Here is a 17,812-nt window from a genome sequence, read left to right as displayed (position 1 = left end):
TCTCTCTTCCTTCACCCTCTCTCCATTTACTTATTCTTTACCTTAAGTTGCTTTATCTTTGCTTGGACATCACACTCTGAGAAATGCTCTATGTTGGTCAGCTGCAGGTCCATCTCTGTTAGCCAAACCAGGATGCTATCACGTGCTGTCTCAAACTCCTCACGCTGGCCAATAAAATGCTGGGGAAGTGGAGTGGAAAACAGAGTGGCGTGAAATGACCAAACAACCTCCCAAAAACCAGCAACAGCATTCTCCAAAGAAAGAGCTTTCATGCCCTTCAAACCTAACCCAAACTCAGTACACTTTCTTCTTTCATTTCCTACATGATTTCTAGGGTTCCTTCTTCAGTAACATCACCTTCAGCTGCAATTAGCAGACATACGAAAGTTATCTTCTAAGAAGGAGGTGGTATTCAAGGTCACCAAGCATTTGTCTATAGATTTCATGCTTTGGTTACCTCAAAGTGAACTTCTAAGCTCCCTTTCTCTTCCAAAGGTAGAAAAACCCTCAAAAACACTTAAAATGCATTAAACTGGAAGGTTCTGGAGTACCCTTAATTCACAAGTACAGAAGTGAAAGCCAAAGTCTTAAACAGGGAAAAATACTTTTAGCCTGCGCAGGATGGAAGTAACTCGCTTTTGTAAGTTGTCCCATCTCTGGTTCCCCTCATGGACCATCTGCTTGAGGCTGCAGTTAGAATCAGTACGGTTTTCCCGGGCCAGGCGACGATATTGCTTGTTAATCAGTTCCAGCTGAGTCAGACTTTCATGCACCTGTCTCTGGAAGGCCTAAAACAGTGTGAATAAAAGACACCATCAGATTTTTCATTATTTAAATCACAATATGTATATAGCTTCTCCTTTTACTTTGACCCTGCTTCTACACTAAAACCCATGCTAGCTGATCTTTTGGGGTTAAATAAATTCAGTGTAGATAGTGTAGATGCAGACATTGAGATATGCTCTTCTGATTAAAATGAGCAAGAAAAAGAAAAAAAGTTTACAAGGCTGACATAGTTTACTGAGTGACAAATTGAAAGAAGAATACCTGTTATAATGATAAAAATCACACCAAAAAAAAAAAGATAGTGTCCTCTACTTGCTCTTATGCCTTTGTATTGAAGAATAGGAACACAAGCAATGAATATGAAACTTTTTTTTTTTTTATTTAATGGAAAAGTAAGCCAAGATTACTGTGGCTTCGTTGGGTTTCCTTACACAAACTACATTTGCTGAAGTGCAAATATTGAAGTTTTAAGAAACTGCTTAATCTGAGTTTTACCAAAAATAGCAAAAAATGGTACCGAAAGAATCATCTCTTTAACCTCAGTATATTGGTATTCAAGTCAGTTTTGTCTAAAATTTTCATGGAAAGAAAATTTTATGAACATCCATACCAACATATGCCTGGACAAGTGTCTGTGTCACACACTTTCATTGCTTCCTCTACTATTACTAAAGACTCAGTCACCCAGCTGGGGAGTGGAAAAGTAGATGATTTAGCCCATCAGTTTCACAGTGTGACTAGCAATCACAAAGCAAGCTAGAGGAAGCACTGTGTAAGGAGTTGATTGTTTTTTTCCAATCAAAAATTATTTATGAATTGTTTTTCAAAATTCCACTTACCTCTATTTTCACAAACAGAAAATCAAACAAAAGAAGCCTTAAAATTGACTACTTTACCATCTCTCTTTTGAATAAAAGGAGGACAAAGGCGAATATTTTTTTGCTCCAATTGTAGTTCTACAAACTTGCTCTCCACTATTGCTCACAAAGCAAATAAACAATCTCTCCCAAAACAAGATACTGTCCTTATTAAGAACCAGAGAAGTGTGTGGATAAAAACACTTCGGTATATAATTTTTCATTAATATCAGGTAACACAAGATTTCTTCATTAACGATATATACTCTTCATACTGTACTGAAGCTAAAAGTGAAATAAGCACTCTTTTACCATAAGACCAGAGACAGAAGTAAAGAAACTGGTCCAAAAACAGAAAAAAGATAAAAGTGTGTAAAGTCCTCTCAATACAACTATTTCCTTTGTTTAAATCACTGTTAAATTGAGTAGGAGACAACCAACAAGCAGCAAATGGGCTTGTAACTGGAGTGAAATACTCAACAAAACTGAATTCACTTAAAATCACACAAGGAGAAAAAGGGAAGTGATTCTCATGCAAGAGGCACAATTATGACTATATTTGCTAGGATTATGAAATCTACAAATGTGCAGTTGTTGTTTCACCTGTTACCAAGACTTGTCCAGCGAAAGAACAGCTGTGTATTTGTTTTACATACTTCCAGTTCAGCTACACAAGAATACATCTGTTGACTTCTGCCCTGTAACCTCTTTTCATTTCTCTGTAAGCTGTTGAGGAGGGTGCAGTGTGAATTTGTATTGTGAATTCAGTGACAGTCATCTCCGACCTCCACGATCAGGAAATGAAATGTTCTTACATGGCCTTACACTTTTTTAATTATTATTTTTATTATTTATTTACTTTTATTATTATTATTCAGCTAATATGGAGGGGAAAATAAAATTAGAAAAAAAAAACTCAGTTAAAGCAGAAAATCGATTTAGTTAGTATGCATAGGTGGCTGACTTTATACTGACTTAACAGTGAATTTGCTGAATTCAACTGAATTTGAACACCAAGTTCTTATATTTTCTATTCTTTTTTTTTTTTTTTTTTTGGTAGTTTGAGAAACTATATAATCAGGAAGAAGAGGGAAAAGGAAAAGGAGAAAGAACCCAACTGCAGGGAAAGCTTCTAGAAAGACAGCTAAAACTTTGCAGCTAGTTCCTGCAGTAAAAATCGCACAAGTCTGCAGGAGAGGGAAGGTCACGTTAAAAATGGAGGTTTGATGAAACAGACTTTGGGCAATGTCAAGTCACCTGTGAAAATCAGACAGCTAAGATTTTTGGTACTGTTTCTCATAGAGTGACTTGGTAAACATGACACTTAGACACTGATCACTGAATAAAGAAACAATGGAAAGAAAGTCTGAGGCAGAGTGCATGGGTCCAGCAAGCAAGCATTATTATGCTCTGGTAACCTACCTCACCCTAATTAAGAAGTCTGGCACAGTGTATAACAACAAAACTTGGCCAGTACACTCAGAGATGCAAATGTCAATAATAAAACCTGAATCAGTGCTTCACAGTTTATGTTTCTGAATTAAATGCCGCACTAGAAAGTATTAACTTCTCTTGGACATGTAAAATTTGCATTTCTTCCTCAGAGCAAATACTTTCTAGCACCTGGCTTGTTTACAGAAGTCTCTAAATAATTTGTTCTCTTCAGAGTCATTTTTCTCTCTCATCTTGATATTCTCTTTGCAAATCTAAAACTAAGCAAAAGACAATCAGAGGGATGGAGCACCTCTCCTATGAAGACAGGCTGAGAGAGGTTGTTTAGCCTAGAGAACGCTTCAGGGAGACCTAATAGTGGCCTTACAGAACCTAGCAGGGGCCTACAGGAAAGCTGGGGAGTGACTCTTTGTCAAGGCGTGTGGTGATAGGACAAGGAGTAATGGCTTTAACGTAAAAGAGAGGAAATTCAGATTAGATGTTAGGAAGAAATCTTTTATTCAGAAGGTGGAACAGGTTGCCCAGAGAAGTTGTGGATGCCCTATCACTAGAAGCATTCAAGGGCAGGTTGGATTGGGCTTTGAGCAACCTGGTCTAGTGAGAGGTGTCCCTGCCCATGAAAGGGGGGTTGGAACTAGATGATCTTTAAGGCCCCTTTCAATCCCAGCCATTCTGTGATTCTCTGATTCTATGACTTTTACCGTGATTAGCCACATGGACTATGTGTGCTTTGCATACAGGCTTACAACCCATTGCAATTATGAGACAAAGCATCACTTTGTAGGAGACATGACAGGGTTATGTAACAAGCCATTAAGCATTGACTGAAGTGACAGCTTGTCAACTTTTAAGGACACACTTGACCTCTAAGTTGCTGGGGACACCATGTGGACATACAACAACACTTGCATGCATGTGCATTTCAGGGATAAGTATCTAACACGGGGACATAGTACTTTGTACAAAACAGTACAAGAGTTCAGAGTGCTGGTATCAGAGTGTTATGGAAAGAAGTAAAGGGATGAAATCAAAGCAAAAGCCAAGACATACAGCATTCATTTGAAGAGGTACTTACTGAAGAGAGATTAATGAATGCTATGGAGCACCTGCTGACTGAGCATATTAAAGAGCTGCAGAAGAAAAATGCCAAGAATTCTAACTGTGGTGAAGAAAAATGAAGTGAGGCTGGATTAATTTATTAGCATTTTTAGTTTCCACCTTCCACTGTTTTTTCCTCCTAGAAACCTGCCAGACAGGGCAGTTGCAAAATCATCAACTCTGCTATGTCAATACAGGGTCTGCTGAGTGACTTGTGTATGGGAAGGAAGAACACCAGCTGGATGCTGTAATGTGATCAGTAAATATTAAATTTCAAGTATTATAAATCACCTCAAATTTCTTCAGTTCTTCCTTAGCAACCGTGTAAAGTACGCCAGAGGAGCTTGGGAAAGCAGCTGTCCTCTCAGAGGTTTTTAGCCAATCTTCAAATCTTGAGTAGTCATCCAAAAACTTTTGCCATAACCGCCACGTCTCTTCAATTCTGCAATAGATAATGGAAAATTAAGGAATGATGGGACTGAAGAACAGCTGACCTTCAGTACTTTAAATAATCATCAACAGCAAACTAGTACTGCACTAAACAATAACTGGCTCTTAATCTAACTCAGACAGGCAGGTTGATAAACAGACAACAGAGGAGACTGACTCATTCCAGACTGAGCTGGAATAAGATGATGACAGTTTTTTTACTACATCTAATTTTGGAACCGTTATAAAAAGAACACTATAAACATGCAATAGGAGCTGTAAAAATCATAGCACATGCTAAATAACTTCAGATATACAGTCTAATCTAGGTACCTAAACCAGTATTTCAGAGATTAGAAATTCCACAGTAACTTCAACTGCAGAACTTTTTTTTTTTTTTTTTTTTTTTTTACAGAATCCTTGAGTTGTTTTAAAGTTCTCAGTCATTATCCTGCACGGCAAAAGGACATGACCTTTTTTTTTTCTTTTTTTTTTTTTCTTTTTTGGCATTCAGCAAGTGGTAAAATGTTCTCTCTCATGGTAGCAACTTTTTTTTTTTTTAATAATAATAAAAAAATTATTTCAACTTTTCAAATAGACTATTTGACCTCAATTGAATATGTGAAAGGAGTGGTTGACTCTTGACCCTGAAATCAAATTGTCTTAATATTGAGACTGTAAAATCCCAAGATGATCTTTTTTTTTTGGGGTGGGGACAGCTTATATTACAACAGAACTTTGTGTGCTTTTGCATACAGAAGACATTTTCCCCAAATCTTAGATATGCAGGTCTGAAAGGAGCCTGATCCATGCAATACTCTGAGGCAAAATTTACACTTTGATGATATGTTGCTGAACTTGAGTTTCAACACCTGATTTCTTTTTTTCCTTTTTCAAATGAATAACTCTTTCTAGCACAATAACAATTCTAAATACTGATAGCTCAGCTAATTTACTATTACAAATGTATTAATAGCACACATTACCATGGAAACAGTAGAAAATTACTTAGAGATAGCAATCTGTGGATATGAAGCAGGACAAACATCATTAGGGTAAGCCTAATTATTGCAACTCTCCCTTTTAGGTCATGTTTTCTAAACCTCTTGGAATCACTGAAGTCATCCATACTTTCTCTAGTTTATTTCTCATTGCTTCCATAAAGCATGGAAAAATCAAACATTCCATCAAAGGCCTCATGTAAGCAAAATTTGGTAATTGACTCGTGTACTTTTATATAAAGACCCATAATAATGCAACCCTTTCTTTTTTTCTTTTTTTTTTTTTTTTCTTTTTTTCCCAGTATCATGATAACTATTGGCTTTTATTCAGTGTATGATCCTTTTCTGACCCCTAGACTTTGTGGCGTAAAGGACCACACGAACACCAGGGTTCTTTCAGGATCAGTAACTGCTACTACTTTATTGATGACATAACTTCAACTCTCTCTTATTGAGGGCATAACTTCATCTATCCTTACTGAGGACAGGCTCCCTTCTTATATCAATCACCCCACAGCAGTACTTTTCCACTAACTATTCATTGGTCAACGACTTTGCCTGGCAACAGCAAACACCCAGCAACTTCCATGGCTTAACGGCTGGAGAACAAGCAACCCGAGACAACAAGGTGTCTCCTGAATCACCCTTCTTTGTTCCCTCTAAACTCTCTGCATTCCTCATGGCCTCATCGTTAAGAGTCTGAAGTTATCACCAACCATGGGGCTTGTCAACCCCCATGGCCACACTCCCACAAGACCCTTTCCTTCAATACTGCAACCCTATCATATATATCCCATCCTGTAGTTGTGTTCGTGGTAGGAAATACTCATTTGTAGACATTTTAGACTTACTTAAGTCGCCTTTCCATTGACATTGCACAAATGTTCCTCCACCTTCTGTCCAGATTGCGCGTAGCCTGCTGAATAGAGTCACTCTCTGTTTCTGTGGCACAGGCATCACAGTCATGAAGAAGCACTTCACACAAATTGAGAACAGATGCTACTCCAGTGCTGTGTTTCTCTATGTCCCTCTGAATTTCCTGTAGATGAAGAAATTAATTCTTAAGAGAAATGACAAAACGTGTAAATACAGATGCATTTCTGTTCTACTTATTCAAAAAAAAAAAAAAAACGAAAAAACAACCAAACAATTGCAAACAGGAAAAAAGCAATCTATTAAGATAGATACTGTGCTTGTGACAGCACAAATATTGATGCAATGTTATCAGCGAAGCTAGGAGAACCTGGCAGCATGAAGAGCTCTCTCAGGAGCTATGAACATCAGACCATCACCTGGGACAAACTGCCAGAGCTCTGCATGCTCAGATGAATATCTTTCAGCTACATTTAATCAACAACACCAATGACATTCCCATCCCTTCTCCATTATCATAGAAAATGTAAAGCAGAAGTTAGTAAGAAAAGTGTGTCAGGAAAAACTATTATCTACTGGAGGGGCCCTTCATGAGTCTACTCTTCCCCAGGCAAGGTAGCTGCATAGTGGCATGTCTGACACGGAGATTGGCAGCAGCACATGTCAAACTGCATATTTAGTAGGAGTTTATTCCTTCAACGTTCAAAACATATAGCATTTTAATTGGAATTGGAAAGGATTTAGAACAGCTAAAGAAAATGCACTTATGTGGTCTTAGCACTTGTTATATGTGATGAGTATTATTTCTCCTGTTGGTTTCTTGGTTGTAATGTCTTTTTCTCCACTGGTGATAATGCTTCTTCTTGAAGCATATTTTCAGCTACAGTTTTGAACTACTGGTTCAAGTTGAGACAAGCCACAAAAGTAATTGGCTATTTCTGTTAGATAAGTGCAAGGAAAATAAACCCTCCCTGACTTTTGCTTAAATTTGAAATGAACCATCAGAATATTAGATGGAAAAGTCAGGATGGACCAAGGTCAAGGCAACATAAACCCAAGAGTAACAGAGAAGTGTTAACATGACTATACCATAAAGTGATAGATTGCATCTAGAATACCACATTCACTTCTGGTTCAGGTGAACAAAATAACTGTTAATATAAGAGATGTGGAATTTTATTTATAGAATCATAGAATGATAGAATGGTTTGGGTTGGAAAGGGCCTTGAAGATCATCTAGTTTCAACCCCCCTGCCATGGGCAGGGACACCTTCCACTAGACCAGGTTTCTCAAAGCCCCATCCAATCTGGCCTTGAACGCTTCCAGGGACGGGGCACATATAGCTTCTCTGGGCACCCTGTTCCAGTGCCTCACCAACCCTTGTTCCTAATGTCTAATCTAAATCTACCCTATTTTAGTTTAAAACCATTACTCCTTGTCCTATCACTACACTCCCTGCCAAAAAGTCCCTCTTGAGTTTTCCTGTAGACCTGCTTTGGAAGAACCTCCCTGGAGCCTTCTCTTCTCCAGGCTGAACAACTCCAACTCCCTCAGCCTGTCATCATAGAAGATGTGCTCCAGCCCTCTGATCATCTTTGTGTCCCTCCTCTGGACTCGTTCTAATAGGCCCTTCTTGTGCTGGGGGCCCCAAGAGATGAACACAGTAGGAGAACAAGAACATGGTAACTTGAGGCTAAGTAGAGGTAAAGTGAGTGGTTAGAAAGCTGCCTTGCAGAGAAGGACCTGGGAGTATTGGTTGATAGTTGGCTGAATATGAGCCAGTGGTATGCTCAGGTGGCCAAGAAGGCCAACAGCATCCTGGCTTGTATAAGAAACAGTGTGGCCAGCAGGGCTAGGGAATTGATTGTCCCCCTTTATTCGGCTCTGGTGAGGCCGCACCTTGAGTACTGTGTTCAGTTTTGGGCCCCTCACTACAAGAAGGGCATCGAGGTGCTTGAGCGAGTCCAGAGAAGGGCAACGAAGCTGGTGAGGGGTCTGGAGAACAAGTCTTATGAGGAGCAGCTGAGGAAGCTGGGATGGTTCAGCCTGGAGAAGAGGAGGCTCAGGGACGACCTTATCACACTCTACAGGTACCTCAAAGGAGGCTGTAGCACGGTGGTGATTGGTCTATTCTCCCACGTGCCCAGTGACAGGGTGAGGGGGAATGGGCTAAAGTTGCGCCAGGGGAGGTTTAGGTTGGATATTAGGAAGAACTTCTTTACTGAAAGGGTTGTTAGGCATTGGAATAGGCTGCCCAGGGAAGTGGTTGAGTCACCATCCCTGAAGGTCTTTAAAAGACGTTTAGATTTAGAGCTTAGTGATATGGTTTAGTGGAGGTTTTGTTAGTGTTAGGTCAGAGGTTGGACTAGCTGATCTTGGAGGTCTCTTCCAACCTAGATGATTCTGTGATTCTGTGATCTTGCTTGTACAGAAAAATGTTAACACACGAAAAGAAATATAGTGTCGACATACTGTCTCTACATAAATTTAAACTCTAATTGGACAAACCTTTCTAACAACTAGCAATATGAATACAGCCTTCCAGCAGGAAATGAGGTTTAAATATAGAATCTAAAAGCATCATCAAATTTGAAATGGAGTAATCTTATCTTATATCAGTTATCTGATTTTGGTTTTTGTGATGATTGGACTCGATGACTTTATTAATTTCCTGTTCTCATATATGAAACAGAAGGATATTTTGTGAACACCTACATGAGAAAGTGGAAAATCACAGTATTTTCTCCTTCAGCACTGTCCCTTTCACTTTCACTTGCCTGGAAAATACTCTTTCATCATAATGTACAAGTGTTTATTCTTCTTCCTGTCCTGAGATGTTATATAAGGTGGATGCTATAAATAGATTCAATACTCTATAAAACATGTACTACAGACAGCTATGAGACTTTAGGCTAAGCAAGTTCAGGTAACATAATCTCCTTTTTGTTGTTTTGGACTACAGCAGCAGTTATAGCTGCCACATTGGTAGTCCTGAGTATTCCTAAGAATTAAACTTTTATTCACCTACAAAACTTTTCTACAGCAGATGACTATGATATATATATATATATATTTCCTCCATGGCCTTAGTTGATATGTTTCTTAGAGAACAATCAGCCTTTTTGGTTAGTTTACAGAAGAAGCATCACTTCCGTGCACTGCTGTCATCAACGTACAAGTTTTTCTTTAATCATCCCAAAAGCAAAAACGATTTTTCAATTTCAACTGGTAGCAGGCTGAGAAAGTAAACAAACAAGTAATCCTAGAAATGTAGCTTGCAACCCTTGGAAAATGCTTCAGTGAGTTTACACTACCTTCCCCAGGATATCCAGCTTGAATTGCCTCTTAATTTCACTATAGGGACCAGCAACCTGCAAAGCTCATTCTTGGCTGAAGAGGCTGAGAAGTTTCAGAATGACAGTGGGGTTACAGAAATGGAATTTGTCCCTCCTCTTTCACAGAATAATATTTTTTACGTAATCTTGTATATGAACAACTGGTAGCAGTATGAACAGGGAAGATAACATGGCCTCAGTGGAAGATTAAACATAAAAAAGAAGAACACTAAGAGGGAAGAAAAAAGAGGGATGAAATACTTAAGATGGCTGACATGCTGGCCTTCTGAGATAAAGTGAACAGAGATATAGCTGCCTAGTAATAAAAATACTGGTTGCCATACATTGAAGTTTTTGTTTTGTCATATATATATGACAACCATGGTCTGCATCATTATCAAATCAAACCTCATCAGGATTACAAACACAGTATCTTCCCAGTATAAAATTCACCTCTATTTTTCCCCTTTGGGATTCCAGTGAAACCACTCAGACTTCCACAGAATATTGTTGCATGCTGTCACTCTATGGGAACCACCACAAGGAAATGGTGGAAATCAGAGAGACACCAGTCTCCATACTCCAAATAAGTCCCACAAGAAGTGGTTATGACAAACTGGAATGCTTGCACAGGGATCCTAGTGCAAAAAAAATGTCAAGTATCTAGTCTACTGATAGCAATGTTTAGCCTTGCCCAGCACTTCACCATCTCAGAAACACAACTCATTAGTTACACTTGTGTGTTATGAATTATTAACCCTGTGTAAATTGCATATAGAATATTAATAAGCAGTTCTGCACAGCCATGTAGAAAATCAGTTGGGGAGCCAGAAAACACTCTGAGAACATTCTTGGGTCTCAGCCCCACACTCAGCTTAAAAGATCAAAATGCCAGTTTATGCACTCCATAAATTAAAGTTCCCCAAAGCATTCTGGCATTCCTCTTCCCACACATTTATTTCTCCTTTCGTGAAAGAACTCGGAAGAGCATATAACTCATCTCCAATGAGGCACCAAAAAGGTATTTCTGCTAATAAATAACCAACAGGAACACAACAGAACAGTCTTCACCAGCAAAGTGCTTCTAAATAAAACTACACTGGGCAGCTGAAGGATGAAGCGCCCACATATTTCCCTCTACTGCACTGAGCCATAATCTGTGAAGTAGGCATATAGCATAGCAGTGAAGTGGACCAGGATATAGAAAGTATAATAAATGTTCTTTGGGGTAAGATTAATTGTAATGCCAAAAGCTGGTTGACATAATATTTATGTATTTTTTCCTGTTCCAATGTTGACTATTTTGTTCTAGCACTGCATAAAAGCTTTGGGCGGTATAAAACAACTGATTTTAACTTCACATGTATAGTTCATGCATATTTGCGTGCAATGTAATTCTCAAACAAGCTGCAAGATAAAACCAAGTTAGAAAAGTTGCTAAAAAACAGTCTTTTTCAAGCATGTGCAAAATTTGTAAGGTCTAATAGGTGTCAGTTTTGCCTCTTGGACCAGTCAGTTCAAACAACCAAAAACCACAAACCCCAAAGAAAAATCAATTGCAATAGCTCGTTCAGGTTACATCTCTTGGTGCCTTACCTTTCTTGTGAATGTCAAACAGCTCCCAGTAGACTCGATGTCAAAGCCAGCAGAAGGCTCTATAAGTGACACAGTAAGCACCACTTGCCTTGATATTCGAACACTTTTTTTGCCTCATGCCCTGGGTATGAGCAGCTCAAGGACACACTACTTTGTTTCTCCCTATGCCATTGTGCACCTTACAAGTGTTTTGTATTTTACCTGCTGTTCATTTAGCTTCCTTTGTATCTCCTCAGAGTCGCAAGTTTCATAGACAATTGGTTTGGACAGCTCTGACTCAATATGGGCAAGCCAAGATCTCAGGCTACTCATGTTCTTATCTAGCTGCTGCACTGCAACGAGGGTTTCTTTCAACTTCTTTACCCTGTAAAGAAAAAGAAACAGGAACATAGATACACTCTGAAGAAGAATTTCTACAGTATGTGTTTCAGGGGGATTTCAGAAGAAACTTAACATAGATGGCAACTTCTGTTCTGAAGTCTTCCTTTTTTGAGTAACAGAGGTGTATTACCTATACAAATAATCCAGCATTCATAGGTTCTGGTGAAGAAAAATTAAGAGTTTACTAATTCCAGACAACATTTACAAAGGCTCTATACCGTTATCTGTTGAGACAAATGTTTGTTAGAAATACAAATATGTATATATATTTAAATAAACTCACACACACCAAAACCCAAAATAATGTAGCTAATTTAGTTGCAAACTTGACTAAAAGAAGACAAAAGATCTTAGACTACAAATAACTGGTCCAGTTAACCAGTACTGTTGGTGTAGTGCTCTGAGTGAACAGATCGTTTTCACCCTGATGATTTTGAAACATTGAACTATTGTTACAGTGACAGTTGTGCCTGAGTAAACAGATTTTAGTGAGAGAACTCAAACTGGGAACTTAGTGAAAATTCCTGAATCCCAAGGGCTGCTTTAAGATGTTCTTGGTCTTAATGGACTACTTCAGATTTAAACGATGAAATCAGAATGTATTTTCATAGTGATATCTAAGTAGTATTTTTCTGGAGGCCCTGACCCTGCAAAAGTACTGGTCAGGAAAAATTATACAGTGCTTTTGATTTAAATGTGCATTAAGATTAATGAGTGAGAAAAATTTCACTAAACCTTCAACCTGTGCTGATATTTTTCACTTCAGCCTGTTTCATCTGTAAAAGTCTTTCTCAGTAATTCCTTCCTTCTTACCCCCATGTTACCTAACATACATTAGAGGATTCTGAAATTGTTTCTATGTTTTCTCTCTTTTTTAAATTCTTTTATTTGTTTGTTTGTTTGTTATGCAGTGCCACAAACATTTTTGAGTAACATTCCCTCCTATGCTTCCATTGTTCTTCCACTTAAGTGTTTCAATATCAGAAAGCTTTAAGAGATGAGCGCACCTTGGAACATACTGACTAAATTGGACTGAAAAAGACAAGACTACTGAATTCATCAAAGAAAAAAATGCCACCTGACTATCCCATAATTCAAACAGAGCAATTCACATTTTCTCCATAATCCTAAATTGAAATTTATCAAGTGTTTCCACATTTAATGCTGTACATGCAGCTGACTACTGAGGGTTTGCTATGGGTGTCCATTCCTTACCAAAGAGAAATACTGAGATCTTAATATCAACTTTAAAAACTGCAAGACTATTACTCCCTGCCCCCCCCCCCCCCCCCCCCCCCCCCCCATTTTTAGATCTCTCTTAGGTCACAGATAATCAAGTGTGGTATTTAGCACCAAACAGACTCAAGAACAGTACAAATCTGGCATCTTTCATGCCAGAGTCTCATGACCAACATCTGCAGAGTTGTTATCAGAAAAAAAATAAAAAATCTTGGTACTTTGAAAAAATCTAAGTAATCAGAAAACCTAGCTATGAAGTAATTGAAGACAACAAAATTGTGCTGGAAGACAGCCCAATTCCCAGTCAATCAGGTCATCCCAAAACACAGCAATGTATTCAGCCTTGGAGAGACACTATGAGCAACCAATCTTTGGGGTACCATCCCCTCTTCACTTTTGTGTTATACATGTGTTTTGTGGTTTTGGACCAATTGAAGCTTGCTTGTAGGATAGGCAAGAAGGTTGGTTATCACTCATTCTGACCTCACATACAGTTTTTCAGTCTAACTGGGGTGAAATCCAGCTCATTTTCTGTTTATACTCTCAAGGCTGAATGCTGTTGATCTTTTGCATGTGTGCTGGAGTGGGAAAGGGAACAATGAGTCACATCAGGCCTTAGCATACAAGCAACACTGCTCTATCATTTGCAAGCCCAAGCTGTGAACCAGGCTTTTCATATTGGCAGTTTTATAGTACCCTATTATCTTCGCTAGATTTAATTTAAATTTTGCCTGACACATCTGATAATCAGAAAGTACCCTCTTTGTCTCAGTCAGACTGCATGGGACTACTTCTCTGCCAGGCTCCAAAAAAAATAATATATATATATAAAAAAAACCACAAATAGCACTATCTTCACTCACCTGACCTAAGTTACTTAAGAGACAAAAAGAAAAAAATAAAAGTGACATATGAAAAGAATTCTCAAACCAAAGCCAAAAACTACTTCTAAACCTGCCCTCCCTCCAAAGGCTGTTGCAATTCTTAAGTATACCTGCACCTAAATTCCAAAAGTAAATAAATAAAAAGAAATATATATATATCTTTCAAGAAAAAGACAGCTCCTTCCCTCCCCCACTACCTTTATTGTTCATACTGTTCATTTTTTGTACAGAGTATAACATAACAGGTTCCTTGCCCATGGTACAGATTGAAGCAAATAAACATGTGCTTCTTGGAATATGCTGGGCTTCCTTTTTTTTTTTTTTTTTTTTTTTTGACTGAACAGTACTATGCTGTGACTGTAGCTGTTCTGAAAATTTACTCTGACATCCAGCATGTCTAACAGTTTCTCTTCTGAATTTTAGCAAGCAAGATGCATGTGTTCGTAATCTCACTGAACACTGTGCCTGTGTACAAATAATTACATAATGTGTATGCAAGAAAAAATTGTCTTCATGTAACAGCTCAAAATCATATATTTCTATGTTAATGGCAGGGCCTGAAAGACTGAAAATGAAACTAAAAGTTCTACTTAGAGACAAAGGTCAAATTAGAAACCATCCAAATATGTGGTATTCCTAGCCAACTGTAATTTTTGATCATTTGAGATTTCATTTACAAGATTATGTTTAAACAATTATTCTGATAAGCATCTCATGCTTTTGTTGCAGCACTATGCATGTTACTTGAAGAGATTTGAGATAACTTCCCTGCTTGATAATGAAGACACCACATTCAAACTCATGCCATGTTTGTTTCAAAGGTTGTTTTATATATCTATATATCTACATCAGTATTGCTACATTTTACAAATATTTAAGACTTTCAGAAAGGAAAATACTTCAGAATCGAACCGTTTCTGTGGTCTAGTGAAGAAAACTCATTTCTAAATTTGAATGTTCAATTAATGTACCTCAGATTCCCCAAGAAAGTAACTTTCAAATGTTTGTCTTACATTAAGAAAGGGCAATGGCAGAACAATTTGGAGCTGAAATTAAACCCAAATGCCTTTAATTCTAACAGTCCTAAACTAGACAGCCTGAGATTCCACTTAAACCTAAACAGGAACAGCCTTGTAAATACTTAACAATGCATCATATAGAACTCATGGCTACTGCATTAGTCATTTAGACAGCTGGATACTAATGTTAAACTTAAAATGAACATGAAAACAGACAGTAAGACTATGTTAGCTAAACCTGTATAAAGCCAGTAGAAAACAGAAAAGTGAAAAAAAAGTACTCATAACTGAAGTTTCAAGAAGCATTTAATTCTATGAAATAGTTAAAAAAAATCACTATTAAAATCAGTCTTAAAATCAGTTTATGATTAAAAAGAATGTAAGGTCCAAATTACAGTACAAATGTGCACAATGGCAGTATTACTGTCAGTTATAGTTGTTCTTCAGATCACAGCTTCCCCTTTCAGGGAATAAATTTATAGAACTATGAACATAACCAGCAAAACTTCTAGGGAATATATTGTGAACAGGGAAAAAGAGAAATTGAATCATAAATCCAAGAAAATGTAGGCTGAGTTACATGTAGTTACAGGATATGTACTGGACAGATCAACTCCAGTAATGTCTGACATTGTCTTTACAGCCTCTTTCCTTCTCTGCTTTTTGCTTGTAGCCATGCCCCTTTGATGACACAGTGAGCAGACAAATATAAAGTCTGCTTTCTCTCACATGTATACACTTGTATTTAAAAACAGCAGTAAAAACAGTCAACAGTTTCTTTCAGACAGCAAAGACATTTTAGGAGTTGCAAGTCTGCATTAGTTACAAAAAGCTAATCTGGGATCCAAAAGCACTAGCTGTAAAACAAAGTATACCATTATTACTGTCAACTACTTTTAAATAGAGCAGAAAACTGCCATTTCTAGCTAAGGCAGTGATTTCTACATATCAATATTTTTATCTGTTTCTCAGCAAGCCAAGACTTCAGAAAGAACTGTACCAATCAAAAGGAAACAAAAATAGCTGCCTGCCTTGTGATATCACAATTACAGTCTGGGAGATCTGAATCCACACTGCCGTCCTCCGCCATCCTCACAGCTTGCAAGTCCTCCGCCACCACCATGAAATTTTCCAGCATTAAAAAGAAGAACTTCCACTCCAATAGCTTGCAAACACTGTGCTTAGTATGGGGGAAGGAAAGGGGACAAACTCCTTTTCGCTGGTAAGTACTGTACAGAAAATGTTGCATGCCAAACAAATGTTAGCAGACGTTGCTTGATAACATGAGACTGAATGGTGACAAGTGGTCATGTTTCTAAATAAAACTTGCATTCATTAACATGTGCCAGGCTTGATCTCCAGGAATGTGGACCATGAGTGCAAGGGGAAGGGAGGAAAAAAAGACACCATACAATATTACTTTCCTTGCAAAGCCTGAGCAGTACCAGCAAAAGCACTGCTAACTGGCTGTGAACATAAGTAACATTTTGTGCAGCAGGCTGACCTATCAAATAAATTCATCTGAAAGGATAAAAATCTTCTAGAAGGACAGAAACATAAATTTTTGATGAAGAGACGCAACTACCTTTCTGTAGCTGTCTTTTCTTCAGTTACGGACCTCCTCAAAATGGAGAGGCAAATAAAAATTTAGGTAACAAAACAGAACGCGACAAAGAAAGACTTTTACAATACCACCCAGCACAAAAACAAGTAAAGATACAGATTGGACTCACATTATGATACTATATTACTAAAGATTTTTTAGAGCACCTTCTGTTAGTTCACATCTGTATGGAAAAAAAAAAAAAAATGAAAAAAACACCAAGAAAATGCTCCAAGCAAAGGCTGACTGTGGCTCTACAGAAAAGTGTGCAGGCTATAATATTTCATTAATGATATCAAGGATTATGATCAAAGGATATTCAGAATATGAAAAGGTGTGTTTTATTATTGACACTAGAACAATTAATCTACATTTACTAGCTAAGTGCAGCCAAAACTTATATGATATATTCCAAACTCAAAAATATCAATATAGGAACATACTTCAATATATAATGATGTATTTGAAAGAGCCTCTGCTGTCTTCTAAATATCTGCTTGGGGAATGCAAAAATTTTTGTTCAATTAGTTAACCTGGTTTTAACTCCTATCAGCCTAAGCTACAGCTGAACTAGCAAAATCTCCATAACTTAGCATCAAACCTCTCCACTATTTACTTCCCAACTTCAGAAATGCAACATTCAAACTTTCCATAGTTTTTTTTTTTTTTTCACTTCAGTAAGGTCTGGAAATGGAGAGGGTTGTACAACTGCATACGATAGTGCTGTGCATGCTAGTTAGAATGAAATAGAGTAGAACAGTTCCAGCTGGAAGAGACCTAGAACAATTATTGAGTCCAACTGTCAGTATACTTTGTGGCTGTCCCAAGGTCAAAATCAACCACCTCTCTAGGAAGCCTGTTCTACCCTCTGGGTAAAGATTTTTTTAATGTCTAGTCTGAACCTCCCTGGTGCAGCTTTGAACCATTGCCACACGTCCTGTCTCTAGATACCAGGTAAAAAGGATGAGCACCTCCCTCTCCACTTACACTCATCAGGAAGCTGTAGAGAGCAATGAGGTCACCCCTCAGCCTCCTTTTAGAAAAGTTTGACAAACCCAGTGTACTCAGCCGCTCTTCAAAGGGCGTGACTTTCAGCCTTTTAACCAGCTTTGTTGCCCTCCTCTGGATGCTTTCAAGGACCTTAACATCCTTTTTAAGTTAGGGAGCCCAGAACTACACACAATGTTCCAAGTGAGGCTGCACCAATGCTAAATGAATTGGGAGAATCACCTCTTTTGACCATATCGCTGTGCTGTGT

General features: G+C 38.0%; 1 protein-coding gene across 1 annotated transcript in view; it reads right to left on the bottom strand.

The window, feature by feature from the left end:
• Positions 1–17,812, bottom strand: part of SYNE1 (spectrin repeat containing nuclear envelope protein 1) — a 292,806-nt gene that overhangs the window by 21,386 nt on the left and 253,608 nt on the right. The window contains exons 129-133 of the mRNA XM_050710059.1: positions 11,630–11,792; positions 6,475–6,662; positions 4,485–4,635; positions 606–788; positions 42–179 (exon numbers count right to left, since the gene is read on the bottom strand). Coding sequence (XP_050566016.1) covers positions 42–179; positions 606–788; positions 4,485–4,635; positions 6,475–6,662; positions 11,630–11,792 — 823 coding nt within the window. The remainder of the gene's footprint in view (positions 1–41; positions 180–605; positions 789–4,484; positions 4,636–6,474; positions 6,663–11,629; positions 11,793–17,812) is intronic.

This window comes from Cygnus atratus, chromosome 3 (assembly GCF_013377495.2).
Source record: "Cygnus atratus isolate AKBS03 ecotype Queensland, Australia chromosome 3, CAtr_DNAZoo_HiC_assembly, whole genome shotgun sequence".
NCBI lineage: Eukaryota > Metazoa > Chordata > Aves > Anseriformes > Anatidae > Cygnus > Cygnus atratus.
Note: the sequence above shows the minus strand (reverse complement) of the source record. Positions and strands in the feature narration are given on the sequence as shown.